The following is a 13,844-nucleotide window of genomic DNA, read 5'->3' as shown; positions in this document are numbered from 1 at the left end:
GTACACAACTGTACTTTTCCATATCTTCATCATTTGCTGTCCCAAGGCCTGATAGAATAAATTCTTCCTCTGTCCCAGGTGGGGAAGAATTTTTATTAAAGGGTGCTTTTCTAGTGCTATAGAGATAATATTTGGAGACCATTTCTGGATCTTTATTTTCTAAACCTGTTTATGGAAGTGCTCTAATGAAATGGTGCCACTAAACTTATTACTCTCTCCTTTTTTTTCCTCTTTCAAGTTTCTTGGTAATGCTAGACTTAAAAGATGTTTATCATCACATCCCTATTCATGCAGACTTGAGATGTTTCTTAATGTTTTGTTTATCTGGATCGCATTATCAGTTCTCTACCCTAGCCTCTGGACTTTCTGCTGCACCAAGTGTGTTCACTAAATGTTTAGCTCCAATTATAGCTTATTGTAGACTACAGGGTATCTACATTTTTCTAAATTGATGCAACTTGCTCATTTTTTTTATTTTTTTTATTTATTTATTTTTTTTTTACAGAGTCTCTTTCAGAATGTCAAGAGTCTCAATCTCTCTTGGGTGAGAAATCTCTTACACAAGTTGGGATACCAAGGGAACAGTCTTTCTCGACTTCCATACATGGGATTGTGTTCTTGGGGTGTCAACTAGACACCTTAGTTTAAAGAACTTTTTTTCACAGGAAAAAAAAAACTATCCTTATTTAGATCTGTTTCTAAGGTTTTCCTTTCAAACTTTGGCCACTGTGAGGGGAATACCTCAGGATTTTGGGTCTCATGACATTTATGATTCTCATAAATACCCCTGGCAAGACTCAGCATGAGAAAGATACAGTGGTGTCTGAAATGTCTTTGGCCCAGTATCAACATTTATCTTCTCAAATCCCAGTGCTGGGGTTTGTCAGAGGAGAAATCTTTTGGTGCGACAACAAATATTCTCAAATCCAGGTCTGCTGCCCTACCTCCTTGCTTCAAAGCAGCCAGTCACCAAATACGCTTTGGAGACTGCTTCTGGAGCAGTTTCAGGAGGGATAAAAGTTTAGGGGTGTAGGACACCAAGGGCAGACACAAGCACATAAATATCTATGGCATTCCACTCTCTGAATCATCTTGTGCCCCAGGGACCCCTTTAAGGTGTTTTCAGGCAATACCATTACATGAAAAAGTAAGGGAGGATCCAGGTCATACCCCCTTTGCAGACTAACCATGTTAGCTTTGGCTATAGCTTCACAGCATAGGCTTGCTCTACAGTCATCCTATTTTTTTTTCTTCAGCAAAGCAAAATTTGAGTGCTAGATGAGCTGAGCAGGCCGGGGCAGACCCTAATGAATATAAACTAGATGGGAGGGTCTTCCTAGATTTGATCCCTTAGTGGGGAGTTGAAGTAGACCTTTTTGCTGCCTCTTTGAATAATCAACTGGCAAGATTATGCTTCCGGAATCTGTACAAGAAGGTTGGGAAGACTGATGCCTTTTCTTGGACAGGAGTGTTCCTGCGTACCCTTCTACCCTTTCCACTAATATCCATGGTAGTTTTGAAGATTCAGAAGGAATCCCCCAAGATCATTGTGATGACTACCTTCTGGCATAGGCAACTGTGGTTCTCCCTTTTGGAAATAGCCAGAGCCAACTACCGCAGGCTTCCCTACTGGCCATATCTACTCTTACAAGAACAGGAGTGTTTAATACACTCTGACATCGGTCATTTTAAGTTGACTGCCTCGATGATAAGGTCTTAATTCCTTTTAGGCACCTGTTTAGTACTTGCTGCACAACCTCAGTAAAGGAGGCAAGAAAGCCTGCTACTAGAAAATCGTATATTAGCAAATGGAAAAGTTTTTCTAGATAGTGCCAGCGACATAACCAGCACCCATTCAAGGCTTGTTGTTCCCTGGTTTTACAATATTTGTGAGTTACTATCCTGTGGACTTCCTTATTCTTCTGTCAAGGTTAATTTTGTCCATTTCAGTGTATCTGCCTGTAGATCCTCCTCCTTCATGGCAGTCTTATGTGAAAATGATGTTGAAAATGGTTTTGCATAAGAGGCCACCAGGTAAACTGGTGGCCCCTCCTTGGGATCTAAATTTTGTTAGAGAAGCTTGCTGCATTTGGTCCAGCTAATCTGGCTGACCTGAGCTTCTTAACATTGAAAACCATTTTACTGATTGCTCTGACATCTGCAAGAAGGGTATCTGAATTGCAGGCTGAGTCAACCCTATGTCATTTTTCACAGGGACAGGGTTTCTTTGAGAACTAATCCTTTATGCCTAATGTGGTATCCAAGTTTACTTTTAAGCCAAATTGTCCATATCCCCCTTTTTTACTGTGTCTAAAATGAGGGAGAAAGGATACTCCATACCTTGGATGTCCGCAGACCTCTCTGATATTATCTTGACAGAACTATAACTCTCTGACGATCTTATTAATCGTGTATTTCTTATGAAGACAAGAATAAGGGACAACCTGTGTTAAAACACGCTATTTCCAAATGTTTGTGTAAGGTTGTTGTCTTTTGTTACACACTCCATAACAGATTTATTCCAGGCTGGGCTAAGGCCCTCAATACCAGGGCATTGGCTTCATCTGTGGCATTTTGGAAAGGGGTGGATTCTAGTAATATATTCTGGAAGCTCCTACTTGGTCCTCCTATATATACTTTTACAAATCACTAAATCTTTATTCCAAGACCTTTCTCCAGGGGTTCCTGGACTCCTCCTCTTCCACCTCCTGGTTATAGTTAGCTATGGTAGTCTACCCATATAGCGAAGGCCACTGTAGTAGTGATCAGTATGAAGAACACAGCACAGATGAACTTAGCATAACTGTAGATGTTCTAATGATCACTGCAGGAGTAGTCGCTCCCTCCCCTGTGTTTTTTTGCCAGGTTGTGAACATTTATGTATTATTGTGTTTATAGCATAGTCCTTTCATGGCTGAAGACTCCTTTCTGTTGGGAGGAAAGCCTGAAGGGCTTTGTGCCCAAAATTGTCTTTTAGTCAGCTTGGCTCAAGCCACTTGATAATTTGGCCGCTTGGAAGATGCCCTAAACTTTTGGAAATTGGCTGGCCATTGTGTCCTTGGTAGGATATAACCCATATAGCTAAGGCTACTGCAACATATTCCTTAGAATATGATTGTTTTTGGCATAGAATAATTTTGTGGGTGATATAAACCTAAACTGAGAGTAGTTTGTTGTCAGTGCAGTACCCATGAAAAACTCCTACTCCAAAGAAGTTTCTAAAGTTGAGCAGCCCTTCATTTACTGTCACACCTGTTCACTGTACAGTGTTTTTTGAACTACTTTGTCAGTGTGGCTTCATTGTACGTACTATATATGTGTAATAAAAAAGTAGTGTAAAACATTTCCTCTTGTTGCATGTTTGCTGCACACAAAATGAGATGTAACCAGTGTTTTAGGCAAACATTCTATGAAGCGGTGAAAGAATTAAAGCATTTACATTTGAGTTCTGTATTTCCGCAGATTCTCTTGATAATGGCAATAACAAGATGGCGATCCAGCAAGCTGATAAGTTACTGAAGAAACACAAAGATCTCCACTGCGCTAAGGTGTGTTTCAGTTTGCAAATCTTTGTTTGGTTTATTGAGAATCCTAGTATATGTGCATTCCTCGTCATTCCTAACTCTGTTCATTGTCTAACTCTCACCACTTGTCTACCCTCTGGGTGTATGTCCATCCACTCTCTTCACCCAGTGTGTATACTGCCTTGTTCCTCCAGCTCCCTAGCCATCCCTTGGTGCTTTCCCCACTTTGTAAAACTTACAAAAGGTGCTTTCCCCCACATAAAAAAATTGACCTTTTCTCATCTTGTCTATTTGCTGTTCTCCCCTTTCCCATCTGCCCTCTTTCCTTGCAGTATGTGATTCTGCTGATGGCTTTACTTGGCTAGGATGGCCTTATGCTGACTGGGATACTAGCTGCAGCTACATGGTGCTACATTGAGCGTGTGAATTTGCATTGACTAGGCCATGCCAGCTTACCTTAGCCGTGATGTCAATCATGTGTGCCATTCATCTTCTGAAGAACTGCTTGCACTGTACTGTTAACTGGTGATGTCAATTCTGCCCTTGTTTTTATGTGGTTCTTTGGTATGTATGCAGATGCTATCCACTGCTTAGTGTCTGGCACCTCAAGTAGTTGACTGCCTCAAGTGCTTGTCTGTGAATCCCAGCCTTTGTATTGTAAAATAAATAATTTTAGCTGCTGTATTTACGTTTTAGTCCAAATCAGTTAGAACTGTGGTAAACTCTTGATTCGCTTGCATTATGAATTCAATTCTTAACCTCTCATGTTTTATTTGGCTTTGCAAATTACTGTATGACTTCACTATACAGAATGCTGAAGTTGCAAAAAATCTATTCATCATAGGGTGAAGCAGAAGATGGTCCATTTTGATCAGTGCTCTACTAAACACATTTACAAATACGTATATGGTAAATTCAACACACTTCTTAGATTCATGTATCATAAAATGCATTACAGGTTAGAAAGTTCACTAATATCTTTTAAATTATATCGACTACTTACAGAAAACCCTGGTAAGTAGTCATATTATAGAATCAGGTAAACGGGCTGTAAAAAAAGTGATTCATAAGCTTTCATAGCAGTAAACTGAAGTATGAGTAACATATTGCAGTTTAAGCTATTACTCATGACTATATTCATACATATACTGCAGATAACCCAAATGTAATGACTGCAACAGTGAATATACTCTATCATCTACATTTATGGTAAGTGTACACAACTGTATGGTCAGGGCACTCTGCCCTGCCCTTGTTTTTCAGCAGCTTTTTGGAAAGGAGTAGATTCCAGAAGTGGCAACTTGGTTTTGCTGTGTATACCTTCGGACAGAGAGCAGAACAAACTAATGTCAAGCTAGTCAAAATGTTAATTGAAGCACTTGGCATGAAGCTGGAGGATATGATGGGTATCATTAGACTAAAAGGTGCTTCACATTCCAGTTTTGCAAGTAATTCAAGCATTTTAATTGTTTTCAGTCTTGCATTCATTTCTCTTGCCCTTTGGTCTGTCCACTGTGCCAAGAATGATTGCTCGCTACAGGTTTGAAGGTATTCACGTTTCCATATTTTTTTGGACAATTGTCTTGACACTTCTTCCAGTTGTCAAGGTTCTCTTACATTGGCCATAAAACTCCTCAGTCTTTGCTTTCAACTGAACTTGCAACAGTCATCTTTTATCCCTTCTCAGTCATTAGTTTTTCTGGGATGTCTTCTAGATTCGTCCTTTGTCTTTCTTCCACCGGACAAAGTAAAACGGTAAGAAGGACAATACCTATCATCTGTCCACATTTTTACAGAATGTCCATGTTTTTGTCTGTTCCTCCATAAAAAAAATAATTTGCCAGTCATTGAGGATTGGAGTCGGTAATGACACATTTGAGTTTATATCCCTTAGAAAATGTATGCCAACAAGCTAGCAGCTTTATAAAAGCGATTTTATTTAGTCTCCCAAATTCCTTGTGCTGTTCCCTTCAGGGCTGTAGTCTGCCTTTTTGGGGCAAGAAAGCTGTGAAGATTTTAGTGCCCAAACTGTCTCTTGCATGAGACTGCTTGAACAAATGGCAGCTGCCCTAAAGCTTTGAAAGCTGGCTAGTGGTCCTGTCCTTTACAAGGCTATGTAACTATTATAGTCATTACTGCAGAGTGGTGCTGCGGTAGCGTTGTCGCCTCACAGTAAGACACTGTCCGGTTCGATTCTCAGCTAGAGTGTCTTCTGTGTGGACACATGCATGAATGGGCGTACCTTCATTGAAGGTTGTGCGTCAGGGCTGGTAACTCTGCACATAAAAATCAACTACCAATCATTAGCGGACTGGAGTTCCGCTGTGGCGACCCCTAACCGGGAAAAGCCGAAAGACACAACATACTGATGGTAGTCTTGTATTTATATCAGCTGTAAAGATTAGCGGTCATCTGTAAAGATTAGTCAGATTAACTTGATAAAATAAAAAGAACATCATAAGGAATTTTCTGATCCCTGAGAAAGAACATAGGATGTCCTTCAAGAATGCAACTGCATTCATAACATATGGGTTGTCCTGCCTCAGGCAGCCCTCGGTCGGCCGGATTCCAAAGTCTGGGTCCAGCGTCGGCTGGTGTCGCCTCCTCTCTGACGCCAGAACGGCTGGAGTATAAAGGCATCGGCCGACGCCATCATCTTCAGTCTTTCTTGCTGCGCGGTGCCCGAAGCCGAAGCAGTTCGCAAGTGCCGGTTGGTCATCTCCTGTGTTTTCAGTACCGAAGTCATCTAAAAGCTAAGTACCCCGTTGGGGAACATTTTTTCTTGCCTCGGCCGATGTCAGAACAAATTGAGAAAGTTAATAATTGTTTGCCTTGTGGTAAACAAATGCCTCATAAGGACTTCCATTCTTATTGCCTCCCTTGCCTGGGCCCAGACCACGACGTCTCGGCCTGTGCTTGCTTTAAGCGCACTCTCAGGCGCCGGGCAGAATTTGCCAAAGACTTTTTTGGCGAATCTTTCGCTTATATCATGCCGTCAGAACAACCGACAACTCGATCTACCAAAAAACGAAAGGACCGGGACCGACATCCTCGGCCCGCGTCCTCCACCGATACTCCTCCTAAACCCTCCGCGAGTGCTTCGGTCCCTTCGGAAGCGGTAATTCAACCGCTCCAGGCCAACGACACAGCGTTAACACGTCCTTCGGTCTCTTGAGTCTACACCGGTGCCAGTTGTTGATTTTCCTCCAGAAACCGAAGTTCTGGATCTACCCGACACGATTCCTGTGGACAAGGTTACTCCTGCACGTGGGGCAGCTAGGCCTCCGGTATCCATGTCCATCAAGGCCTTTGCACATGCTAAGGCCGCCAGCCAGGCCAAGGCCCATCCTAAACCTACTGCCCAGGCCCCTTCTGATAAACAGATCATGTCTCTTGCTGCAGATCTTATTTCTCTTATCAGGGTGTCTCAGCCTCATCCAGACAGAGGTTCTCAGCATGCAGAGAAAAGGCCCAGAACTGAGCAGGCCGACAACCTCTCTTCAGATGAAGCCTCTGGGGATTCTGAGCATTCAGATACCCAAGAAGAATCCTTCCAGGCCTGTGAGGACTCTGATGCTGAGGAATCAATTCCCTCTGCCTCTCCTCCAGAGAAGTTTTCGTTCGGTGAAGTCCTACACTCTACGAGGGAGCATTTTAAATGGCAGGGTCAGGAATTTTCTGATTCCAGGAAAAGGCTACGTACTTTCCTCAAGCTACCCCAGCACAGACCTTTAGCTATCCCCCCAGTTGTGGATGTCCTGGATGATGTTTTCTCCGACTCCAGTGCTAACCCTGATTCTCTCCCTCCTGCTCCTGTCAAGCCAGACACCCTGACACCCACAAACATCTCTTTAAGGCCCATTCTTTGGATCTAGAAACTATTTCACAGGGCCCCAAGGGAGTGGCTACTTCCACAGCCAAGAATCCACTGCCAGTGGATAGGGAAGCAAGGGTCCTGGAGAGATGGGGTAAAAAAGTATATACCTCTACCACCCTGGCCATGAGGTCACTTAACTGCCTTTTTCATATGTTTCAGTACCAGGATTTTTTACTGGATGATTTATAGAAAAAGCTAGCCTCTCCTGAGCCTATTGATAGAAAGGCATTACAGGATCTAGTACATAACACTCAGCAGGTTAGCAATCATTTTCTTCAGTGTGGTTATGATGCATTGGAGGCTTCATGTAGGGCAGCTATGACTGGGGCTGTTATACGTAGACATGCTTGGTTAAAAGAACAGCCACTGCCAGACCATGTTAAAGTAAAGTTACTTGATGCACCTCTGGAAAAACAGAAGCTTTTTGGTGCTAATGCACAAGATGTGTTGAAGTCCATTGAGGAAAAAGCTAAATCAGTACAGACAGTCAAAGATTTCCTCCAGGTTCAGCCACCCAGATTCAGCAGGAATTGGCCTTCAAAGAATTGGTCCTTTCCAGACACTGACAAGTTTCAAAGGGGAAAAAACAGGCGTGCCCGAGGTAGAGGGCAATACCGAGTCTCCTACAGGGGCCGCCAATGGCAACCACCAAATCAAAGAAGTGGCGCAGGCAGTCCAGCTGCACCACAAGGACAACCACAATGACTTGCCTTTCATACCGCCTACAAAGGCTCAAAGAGAAGCACCTTTGGGCGGAAAATTATCCTTCTCAAAAAACTGGCATATCTTAACCAAGGACAACTGGATTCTGGATTTAATAGACAAAGGTTACAGATTGCACTTCCATACTTTACCAATAAGACAAGGCATGCCAAACCTGCCACTTCATCAAAGGGCAGAGGCACTCATTCAAGTTTCACAGCTGTTAAATATAAAAGCAATAGAAAAGGTCCCTCCACAGGAACAAGGCCAGGGATTTTATTCAAGACTGTTCCTTGTTCCTGGAAAGGAAAACAAATGGAGGCCTATACTGGACTTGTCTACTGTAAATACTTATCTCATTGTGCCAAAGTTCAAAATGCTGACGTTGCAGCAACTCCTTCCCATGCTGAGCAAGGGGTCTTGGCTGGTCACTCTGGACCTCAAGGAGGCATACCTGCATGTCCCAATCAGACAAAGCTGCAGAAGATACCTCAGATTTCTTGCAGGGACAAAGCATTATCAATTCTCAGCATTGCCGTTTGGCTTATCTACTGCACCCAGAGTGTTCACGAAATGCCTGGCATCAGTAGTGGCACACTGCAGACTCCGGGGGATTCAAATATACCCCTACCTGGACGACTGCCTCATACAAGCAGACAACAAACGAACCTTGATAGCAAGCTTGGACTATGTCATTCAATTACTACAGGCCTTGGGATACACAGTCAACATTCAGAAATCAAGACTTCTGCCATCCCAACAGATTATCTTCCTAGGAGCCAAGCTGGACACAAAAACACAAATGGCTTATCTCACAGAGGAAAAACAACAGCAGTTACCAGAGTACTTCAAAGGCCTAGCAAAGCACTCCCAGCTGACTGCAAGGAAAATCCTGAAGGCCCTGGGGTTCATGGCATCTTGCATTCTTCTGATACCTTTGGCAAGACTTCATATGAGAAAGCTGCAATGGTACTTAAAAAGCTTATGGTCCCAACACAGCCAAAGCCTAGAGGACGTAATCCCACTAATTCCATGTCTGCAAAGAGAATTTTTGTAGTGGGCTCAAACAAGTCAGTTAAACAAAGGCATGTCTTTCAGCAAACCTCAAGCAGGTCAAATGATTACAACAGATGCCTCAGACCATGGATGGGGGGGGGGCGCACATGGAGGGCAGATGCATTCAAGGTCAATGGACACCAAGGGAAAGGCATCTGCACATAAACCAAAAAGAGATGTTGGCAGTGATACAGGCAATCGAGACTTTCGAAAAATCACTTCAACAAGGACATTTGCTAATAAGGACAGACAACACCACTGTTATGTGGTATATAAACAAGCAGGGAGGCACTCATTCTTATCCCCTCTGCAGACTAACAATGATTCTCTGGGAAAAATCCCCAAGTCTGAAGATACATTTGCAATCCCAGTTTGTGCCAGGCAAGGACAATGTACTGGCGGACAAGCTGAGCAGAAATTTCTTGGATCCACACGAATGGATGCTGCATCCTCACATTTTCTCACAAATAACAAGGACATGGGGAAGACCGGACATAAATCTCTTTGCTTCTCACATGAATCATCACCTGGAAAAGTTCTGTACAAGGACCCACCATCCTGTAGCCTGGAAAACGGATGCTCTCTCCTTCAGCTGGAATTCCCTAACAATTTATGCATTCCCTCCTCTACAACTGCTGACCAAGGTGATACTGAAGATCAAAGCAGAACAACCAACAGGCATTTTGATAGCTCCAGACTGGCCAAGGCAGCGCTGGTACCCATTGCTGTTGAGCATAACTCGGACCAAACCGTGGCCTCTGCTTCTAACAACACAATTGCAGGACTGTTCATCAAAACCTGAAAACATTGCATCTGACAGCCTGGAGGTTACCATAACTCCTCCCGATATCTCTCTTTTAGTTCAAGAGATCTTACTGGAAGCACGCAGACCTTCCACCAGAAAAACCTATTAAGCCAAGTGGAAGAGATTCATCATCTGGAATGCTAACAGGGGTCAGGATACAACAGCATTGTGTATACCTCAGATATTGGAATACTTGGCAGAAATGTTCCATACTGGTCTCTTGTATTCTTCCATAAAGATTCATGCCTCAGCAATCTCAGCAAAATACAATTGTGATCCACCTGTGTTTTCACATCCTTTGCTAAGACAGTTCCTAAGAGGGATAAAGAATATCAAACCTCCCAGGAAACCGCCAGTACCTGCATGGGACCTCAATTTCGTCTTGGAAAAATTAACTCTTCCTCCCTTTGAACCAGCAGCAACTTCAGAAATGCAATTTCTCTCATGGAAAATGGTTTTCCTATTGGCAATCACATCAGCAAGAAGAGTCTCTGAGATACAGGCACTCATGGCAGTACCTCCTTTTCTCATTTTTCATCAGGACAGAGTCTCTCTAAGAACCAATCCTTCATTCCTGCCAAATGTAATTTCCAGGGTGTCTCTAAATCAAGCCATTCATCTGCCTACTTTCTTCCCCAATCCTCAAAACAGGGGGGAAGCACTGCTGCATACTTTGGACATACACAGGCAACTACGCTACTCCTTGGACAAAACCAAGGCCACCAGACAGTCTGACCAACTGTTTGTAGCTTATGCTGCTGGAGTACAAGGAAAAGCAATCTCCAAACAAACAATTTCCAAATGGATTGGACACTGCATCAGATTCTGCTATTCTTTTCATGGAAAAGGTGTGCCAGCCAATATTAGGCCACACTCCACCAGAGCTATAGTCACTTCCACAGCTTTCCTAAGAGGAGTGGGTACAAAGGACATTCTAGAGGCTGCTGCATGGAGCTCCGTGCATACATTTACCAAGCACTACAACCTGCCTTTATACTCCAGATCCCGAGCAGGCTTTGCTTCGGCAGTCCTGCAGGGCATTTTAGCTACACCATCACTTTCTTGGTTCCAACCACCCCCAGCTTGGCTATGGTATTCAACCCATATGTTATGACTGCAGTTGCATTCTTGAAGGACATAGTACAGTTTTGTACCTACCATAAATGTAGATGTCCGATAGATATGCAACTGCAGTCGGATTTTCCCACCCTCCTACCCCTCTGCAACTTTCTTTATGGGTCCACTACCCCTATCCCTATTAGCTGGGGGTATCTCCTATGGTGTATCTGTTTGTTACTGTTGTGCATGTCTGGAATTGTTTATCCATTCACCAAATTTAGCCTTCCTAGGAGGGCACCTGGCATCTGGGGCAAGAAACCCTGAAGAAGATGGCGTCGGCCGATGCCTTTATACTCCAGCCGTTCTGACGTCGGAGAGGAGGTGACACCAGCCGATGCCAGACCCAGACTTTGGAATCCGGCCGACCGAGGGCTGCCTGAGGCAGGACAACCCATATGTTATGACTGCAGTTGCATATCTATCGGACATCTACATTTATGGTAGGTACAAAACTGTACTTTCATAGATTAGTACTAAGCTAACTGCTCTTGCGAGCCATTTTAAGCCTAGCCAGTTATCCCTTGTGAGACTCAAACCCTGCACCTTGTGTTTGTAAGGCAAACACCTTAACCATTAGGCCACAATCTAACAGCTTAATTCTTGAATTTTTACCTCCTTATTTCTGTACTTCTAAAAATACTATTTTTTTCTTAAAGGATATACCACCCTCATTAAAATAAAAATATACAAAGGTAATATTGCACCACTTGACCTCCCCATTTGCTGTTATGATTATTGCTGATTTGCTACACTCTATAATAAGGGCTTTTACCAGATGGTAGCTTGGTGGTCTAAAATCCACCCACAGGGTGCATGCATAATTTTGCTTCCCCTTCTGAGGGAAGCATTGCACTATACGTTCTACTCTTCATCTTTTCCAACCTCCCCCACCAACGTTTTGAAGTGCCTGTGCCTTTAACTGAACTCTTAATGGTACTGGAGATGGCTGCCAGCTAAGTCTTTCAGGCATGTGCATTTACAGTGCTCAAAACATTTATTGTCATGTTTCAGGTGTACATTTTAATTTAAATACGTCCTTGAACTCTCGCCAAAGAAAGCCTGTTGGGGTAAAAATTGTGTAGTAGTTATGCATGCGCAGTTAGATTAGCTTGTGCGTGTAAATACTCGCTCGCACTCTCTCTCTCGCTCGCACTCTCTCTCTCGCTCGCACTCTCTCTCTCGCTCGCACTCGCACCCTCTCTCGCACCCTCTCTCGCACTCGCACCCTCTCTCGCACTCGCACTCTCTCGCACTCCTGGCAGACAGGTTCAGTGCAAACTTCACCCCCTTCTCACCCCCAGAAGGGCCCATAACTATACCAGAAGAATGTAGTGCCCCTGAAGTCAGACACTCGGGTTAAAACAATCCTCTCCAAAGCCAAAAACAGCATCAATGGGACCGGACAGTGTCCCAGGATGCGTCCTACACGAGCTCAAAGATGAACTGACCCCAAACACACTGTTTAAACTCAGCCTCTCCACAGGCTATGTGCCCACAGAGTGGCGCACAGCAATGGCTCTTCCACTCCACAAAGGTGGAGCCACAGTGAACCCCGGGAACTTTCGCCCTATAAGCCTGACTAGCTTGGTCTGCAAAACTATGGAGCGCATCATCATGAATCTCATTAACAGAGACATTGGAAACCACCAAACACTGGACCCTACCCAGTTGGGCTTTAAGGGCAGATCATGCCTCCTAAACCTGGCAGACTTCTTTGAGACAGTTACCAAGGCTATAGACAAGGGAAAAGGTGGTCCACCCAGCCTTCCTAGACCTTGCAAAGGTCTTCAACACCATTCCCCACTCCGGTATTATAGACAAGTTCACCAGCCTGAACAGAAACCCCTACGTCACAAGATGGGTTGCCAATTGGCTCACGGACAGAACCCACATGGTAAGAGTTGCAGGAGCTAGGTCTGACTCTAAACTGGTTACAAGTGGCGTTCCCCAGGGCTCAGTCCTAGGACCCCTCCTGTTCGGCATATACTACTCAGAGGTACAGGCAAGCACAGGAGGACTGTGGCTGACCAAGTTCGCAAACGACTGCAAACTAGGGGCTGTAATTGACACTCTGGCTGACACAGGCATCCTCAAAAAGGGTCTCACTGAGACCGATACCTGGTGTCAAAACCATGGCCTCAAGCTAAATGGCAAAGAGCGCATAGTAATCCCCTTTGGAAAAAACAAAGTACCCAAAAGCTACCACATAGGTGGTAGCCCCCTAAATACAGAAGATGTAAAAAGGGATCTGGGGACCAAAGTAGATAGCCTCTCCTTTGATAATCACATTCCCAAAGTGGTTAGAAAATCCTTCTCTGTGGCCCACGTAATCACAAAGGGGTTTGCATCCAGATCGAAAGAGGTCATTGGGCTTCTGTATGCATCACTCATCAGACCCATCATAGAGTACCATGCCCCATTTGGGATGTACTTTCAAGACAGCTGCAACAACTGGAAAGACCACAGAAGTACCTCACCAAGAGGATCACTGGCCTCAAACAGATGCTATATGCAGCTCGAATGAAGAAACTCCAGCTGTACTCTGTTGCATACCGCCTACTCAGAGGTGATCTCTGCCTGACATACAAGGCCATGTCCAACCCAGAATTGATGGACATGCTCCACCTAAAGAAAATCATATCCCCTCGAGCCACATGCTCCAGGGTTCTAAACCTCACCACAACAATAAATAGGACTTGCTGGAGGGATAGATTCCTGTCCCAGAGACTACCCATGCTCTGGAACAAGATTCCAACATGGG

At 44.1% G+C, this 13,844-nt stretch overlaps 1 protein-coding gene across 1 annotated transcript in view; it reads left to right on the top strand.

Annotated features, from left to right (window-relative positions):
• Positions 1 to 13,844, top strand: part of NAA25 (N-alpha-acetyltransferase 25, NatB auxiliary subunit) — a 3,186,723-nt gene that overhangs the window by 85,437 nt on the left and 3,087,442 nt on the right. The window contains exon 2 of the mRNA XM_044069750.1: positions 3,463 to 3,548. Within this exon, the coding sequence (XP_043925685.1) occupies positions 3,463 to 3,548 (86 nt within the window). The remainder of the gene's footprint in view (positions 1 to 3,462; positions 3,549 to 13,844) is intronic.

The sequence above is a fragment of the Protopterus annectens genome, chromosome 4.part0 (assembly GCF_019279795.1).
Source record: "Protopterus annectens isolate FY-2018-M chromosome 4.part0, PAN1.0, whole genome shotgun sequence".
Lineage (NCBI taxonomy): Eukaryota > Metazoa > Chordata > Ceratodontiformes > Protopteridae > Protopterus > Protopterus annectens.
This window is presented reverse-complemented; position numbering and strand designations above follow the sequence as displayed.